The sequence below is a fragment of the Myotis brandtii genome, unplaced genomic scaffold (genome assembly GCF_000412655.1).
Source record: "Myotis brandtii unplaced genomic scaffold, ASM41265v1 scaffold144, whole genome shotgun sequence".
Taxonomy (NCBI): Eukaryota; Metazoa; Chordata; class Mammalia; order Chiroptera; family Vespertilionidae; genus Myotis; species Myotis brandtii.
In genome coordinates this window covers 2706693-2712692 of record NW_005355159.1, presented here as the reverse complement: position 1 = coordinate 2712692, position 6000 = coordinate 2706693, and the positions used below count along the sequence as shown (strand labels likewise).

The 6000-nt window shown below is 53.6% G+C and overlaps 1 protein-coding gene across 3 annotated transcripts in view; it reads left to right on the top strand.

Moving 5' to 3' along the window:
- Positions 1-6000, top strand: part of TLN2 (talin 2) — a 434110-nt gene that overhangs the window by 382745 nt on the left and 45365 nt on the right. For all 3 annotated transcript variants that reach the window (XM_014535497.1, XM_014535498.1, XM_014535496.1), the window contains 2 exons: positions 1958-2124; positions 3342-3525. In XM_014535497.1, coding sequence (XP_014390983.1) covers positions 1958-2124; positions 3342-3525 — 351 coding nt within the window. The remainder of the gene's footprint in view (positions 1-1957; positions 2125-3341; positions 3526-6000) is intronic.

Below are 6000 nucleotides of genomic sequence, written 5' to 3'. Positions count from 1 at the left end.
ATCAAGGGGTGTGATGTTCCTGAGCCTGGCCAGGCAGCACCAGCTTCCTGAGCTGGCCCTGGCTGAGGGCGCCTGGAGAAGGATCAAAGGCAGAGAGAGGTTTGTTCAGAGCAGCCCATCTACTTGGCCCTTCTGATCTCCTGCTCTCCCCATCCCCTCCCTCCGTGTCTTTCTCACACATCTTGGTTGTGTTTGTGTCACTCGCCCCAGCCATGCACCCTTGCCTTGTTCACTTTTTTGTCCTGGTCCCCGAGTGACTAGTACAGTGACTAGTAGATGCTCGATAAACCCCTGCTGGCTTGCACACCTTTCGCAGTGGGTGGGACACACTTTTCGACCCTTATTTTCACACTGTCTGAGAAGGCCCCTCCCGGACTCTGATTACTTGCCTCAGTCTTTGTCCTCTGGGAGTTCATTCCAGAAATTGGACCCCTCCTTCCCAGACCAGCTCTGTGCCAGCCTGACTCACCTTTTCCTGGTGGGACACAGCGGAGTTTAACTTGGGAAGTAGTTATCTGTGGGCTGGTCTTGGGACGTGGTGGGTCCTCAGGAAGCGGGCTCTCTGCCCCTCTTGCCAGACTGTCCCCGGCCTCTGCTGAGACCTCAGCTGCACGGGAGGGGGAAAGTGTTCAGACTCTGGGCCTCGCACGGATGCTGTCACTGCCTGTCCTGGTCGGCGTGCTTTAAAAATGCATTCACAACACATGTCAGACTCCCCTTTGGGTCAGCCGTGGTCAGGGGTGGTGAGTGTGTGTGCTTGGGGATTAATGTGGCAGCTCCTGGCCTCAGCGGGCCTCCTGCCACGGGCCCATTCCTACTGTTTATGACCGGTGGTCAGCAGGCCACCCTGAGGGCACGGACAGAGTGTGTAGACTCCTCAGGAGGTCCAGCCATCTCTCCGGGAGAGGACAGTGGGGAAGGCAGGATGAGCAGACCAGTGGCTGGAGAAGAGGAGGGGAGCGGGGATGCAGACAGAGGGCAGAACCACTGAGAGCCCGGAGAAGCCGAGGGTGTTGGGAAGTAGGAGCTGGCCAGTGTAGTGATGAGCTGTGATGCTGAAGTAAGGAGCTGACAAGAGTGTGGTAGGAGTCCTGGAGAAGTTGAACCTGTTCAACTCCTCCCCACAGCCAGGGAGGATTGTTCGCAGCGTGTGGTGGGGTCAGGTTTGTATCACAGGAGTGTCTCTGGGAACAGTGAGTGTTACTGGAGTGGGCATGGCAGGTGGCAAGGCAGGGTTCCTGACACAGAAGGCGCTGGAATGCACACCTTAGCCAACTTGCTGGACCCTCAGGTCACTGGAACGATTATGATTCGGTGGCAGGTGACTCAGGGGAGTGTTGGGGTAGAGGTTACATACAGTGACCTCTGAGCTCCACTGTGGAGGATTTTCAGTCAAGAGGTACCCTTCTTACCTGAAAATGAAGAATATGTAAAGGTGTGTGAAAAATAAAAACAAAACGAAGCGGCCAAGGGAAGGAGCGATGAGTGTTAGCAGAGGGGGCTGATCTACAGAAATCCTCATCAGAGGGGACAGAAATGGCCACACCTTTCACAGGAGCCTAATCCTGTGTCCCTCCTTGTGGGTTCAGAAACATAATCATAACTACATCATAGCATCAGCCCTCTCCCAAACGCTTACCATGTGCCAAGTTCCACATTAGACTTTGTACACACATTCTCCTGCACTCAATCCTGCCAACAGCCCCGATGGACAAGAAGTAATGGCTCCATTTTACAGATGAGGAAACTGAGACTTAGAGAAGTAAACCCTCCTACCCCAGGTTAGGTAACCAGCTAACAACAAAGCAGGTGTTCAGACTGAAGTGTTGACCCCAAGCTGTGCTGTTAACCCAGGAGCTGCATCAACTCGCAGAGAAAGAATTCAGTGTTTTCAGACTGTGTGCACATTTGGGTTACGTTTCCTCTGCTCCCCCTGACATTCCCTGTCTGCCCACAGGTGTCCTTGGTGCTGTCAGCTCTCCAGGCTGGGAACAAGGGGACCCAGGCATGTATCACGGCCGCCACTGCCGTGTCCGGGATCATCGCCGACCTGGACACCACCATCATGTTTGCAACTGCGGGGACCCTGAACGCAGAGAACAATGAGACCTTCGCAGACCACAGGTGTGGGCTCCTGGGTGGGGCTGGACTGTGGAGATGCTTCCCAGCAGCTAGAAATGTGGCCATCTGATTTGATTTCAACAAGATGTTCAAGTGGGGAAAGTGAACCACATCCTATATAATAAAAGGGTAATATGCAAATTGACCCTAACAGCTGAACGACAGAACAACCAGTCGCTATGATGCACCCTGACCACCAGGGGGCAGACGCTCAATGCAGGAGCTGCCCCCTGGTGGTCAGTGCACTCCCACGGGGGGAGCTCAGCTCAGCCACAAGCTGGGCTCATGGCTGCAAGCGCAGCAGTGGTAGTGGGAGTCTCTCCCACCTCCACAGCAGCACTAGGGAGGTCTGACTGATGGCTTAGGCCCACTCCCCATGGGACATCCTCCAAGGGCTCCTGGACTGCGAGAGGGCACAGGCCAGGCTGAGGGACCCGCCCCCCAAGTGCATGAATTTTCGTGCACCAGGCCTTTAGTAATCTAAGTAAGTCCCTTTTGCCAGCTGTCCCACGGAGTCGTGTTCCAGCTCTGCCTCTCAGCACAAGCCCAGCCTGCTCTGCAGAGGGCAGCTTTCGGGTCTTCCACTTGCACGCTGGAGCGCGGGCCTCTGTCTGCTCACCAGCCCCAGCAGGATTGGGAGCACGGGGTGGGGGCAAGGACAGTGAGCTCGTCCATGGTTTGGGGTGTGGGACTCTGAGCCTCCAGTCTCTCCTGGGCTGGCTCTTCAGGCCCCACTCAAAAGGCTGGTGCCAGGGTCTCCATTGCTGCTGGAGTCCACCCATATCCTCACCCTGTGTCCAGCGCCCTTTCCCTCTCTCCTCAGCCCCAGGGCTGGGCTGGGAGAGACTCCCAGTGGTCCCCCTTCCAGGACCCAGCCTGTTGGCTCTGATGTGCTGGGAGGGTCCCTGGTCCCTGTGTTCCCATAGCTATGACGCATGTGCAGAGAGAGGGGGAGCCTCAGCAAGGAAGCTGACCTCTCACTTAGCTGCAGGGCTGTTGGGCCTGAATTTTTCATTGACGTTTTATTAGTAATCGACTCCGTGCCTACAGAGCTGACTCCCTGCATGGAAGATGAGCGCCTCTGATTAGGGAGGGGGAACATCACCCTCCTCCTCAAAGCCCTTCCACACAAAGCCCCTCTGAAGGGTTTCCTTCCCTCCCACTGTCAGTAACCACGCTTGTCCCTTGTCTCTCCCCTCCCATCTGCTCTCCCCTTCCAGGGAGAACATTCTGAAGACAGCCAAGGCCTTGGTGGAAGACACCAAACTGCTGGTGTCCGGGGCCGCGTCCACCCCAGACAAGCTGGCCCAGGCGGCCCAGTCCTCAGCAGCCACCATCACCCAGCTCGCCGAGGTGGTCAAGCTGGGGGCGGCCAGCCTAGGCTCTGATGACCCCGAGACCCAGGTACGGGTGGGCCTGGGAGAAGGGGGTCCTGGCAATCCCACAAACACTGACACCAGGCCTCAGAAGAAGCCAAAGGCAAAATGGGGACTTGGAAGTAAACAGTGTGTGTGTGAGAGTGTCCATGGTTTGGGGATGGTAGGATGACCTTGTCCAGGCAGGACTGTGGCATGGACCAACGGGAGGGGTCAAGCCAACAGATTTGAGAGGAATCTGTACAGAAGACTCAGCCGGACTTGGTACAAAATTGAATGCAGTGAGCATTTGTAGATAAGGGAGAGTGAAAGGCAGGGCTGACTCCACATTCAGGCTAGATCAGTGAGTGGGGGGTGGCTCCATGTACGGAGCTCCCTGGGAGGAGCTGGCTTAGGCCAGAGATGAAGGTGAGTTCCATTTGGGGCATGTTGAATTAGAAGTGGCAGAGGGACCTGCAGGCACTGCTAGTGTGTGGGCATGAGCCCACTCAGGTACAGGGATGTGGATTCAGGCGTGGTTGCCACACAGACTGTGACCCCACAAGTGGGAATGTGTGCATAGAAGAAGGGGGCTTTAGGCAGAGCCCTGAGGAATGCACAATTTAAGAACATTTAAGGAGAAAGAGATGAGTAAGGAGATCGAGAAGCAGGTACAGCTGCTAGGAGGAGAGCCAGGGAGCCTGATGTGAAGGGTGGGGAGAGTTCCAACCCAGCGATGGCTGAGGAGTCAGGAAAAGGGAAGGTCTGAGAGCTGGCCACTGGCCCACGTGACCTGGAGGGCAGGGAAGCCAGGCGAGGGTAAGAAACGAAGCCAGCGCCTGTAGACACCCTACTTGAGAAATTTGGCTCTGAAGTGGGAGAGAGAACTGGAGGGGTAGGGAAGGGCTCTGTGCTCTTATACTCTGCTCTGATTTAGCAGTTTCATTGGCGCTATCTGCCTATGTCCCTCAGCCTAGATTGTCGGCTATCAAAAACAGTAATCATAGCGTATTAATCTTTAAAACCTACGCCCCCAACACAGCTCCCAGTACATGGTGGATACCCATCAAATATATGTTCACCTGGGTTTTGTGTTTGTTTTTGGATTTTTATATTTATTTTTATTTTATATATTTATTTATTTTAATACACTTTTTATTGTTGATAGTATGCTCACCTGTTTTTAAACTAACAGCCAAGTGCAAAACTTAAGTTCCCTCCATTCTCTCTATCCCAGCACCATCATATGTAGACACTTTCCTTTTCACTGATGAAACCAGTAGACTAGTAAACCAGTCTATTTGGCCCATTTGGACAACATGGGTAGAGAGCTCCCGCCATTCTGTGCCTGGGTCATTACTGTTCTGATAAGCACAAGGCCACCAGCTCTGCTCCCATGCAGCCTGGCGCCCTGAGGGAACCTTGCGAATGTGGCGGCTTTATTCATTTTGCTGGATTTCCTTCTGACAGCATCAGAGCTGCCCTTTGCAACTCGAAGTCTTCACAGAAATCCCTGCCTGCAGTATTGTTCCTACCCCCGTGGAGGAAGAAAAAGCTTGAGAATGCATCCTTGGGGTGGGAACTCACGCTCTCCAAGCCTGGCTCAACTTTAAGAGAAGTGACTTGGCCAGAAACTGTTTAAATCTTTGAATAGAGAAATGTATTGAATTGCTTAGTCTTAACTCCCAAGTGGTTTAGATATCCTAAAGCTTCAATTTCTAATGAGACCTCTAGAGGAAAATGTCCCCACTTGCCAGCCAGTTGTCCAGTGACCAGGGATGGGACAGGGCAGGTGGGATAGTGGCAGCTCTGATGCTTCTGTCCCTCAGCCTCCTCTCTCTGCCTCTCCCTGCTACCGTCTCAGGAATCAGTGTGAGGTCCCCACATATCAGCCCTTCCCCACGAGCCCCATCACAGCCCAACTTGCCCTGTTTTCAGAGGTTGGCCACGGTTCCGTGTGTCCTGTGGGTGAGAAGGCACGGGGTTGAGAAGGGGGCTGTGAAATTGCAGTGTCCCTGTGCTTGCAGCTGACTGGGACTCTCAATTTCTAATATGTGTTTCCACTTACGTTGTCCAGCTCATCCTCACAGCAGTGTGGGGAGATGGGCAAGGCTGGTGTTGCTGATCTCATTTGTAGGAGCCAGAGCTGTAGAGCGTAATATAGTCTGGAGGTACAGACCATGCCCTGAGGTCACATTGACCAGAGTTCAAATCCCAACTTTCCACTCCCAAGCCCTGGGAGTGTGGGCATAAGCATTTTAGTTCCCAATTGGAATGGCAGTGGTGTGGACTGAATGAGATGATATGTGTATGGTGCCTGGCTCAGCCCTGGAACATTGCCCTCAATAAAGTGAAGTTGCTGTTGTTGTTATTGAAGTAGGAGTTGTAATTGTAGCACCTGGACCTAGAAGAGTTTAATGTAATGCCCGATGTCACGTGTCCCTGAGTATGGCTGGCACTTCAGGTTCCAAGTCCAGCACACTGAAAGACAGGCCGTGTTCCATTAGAAGAGGGAAGATACGTA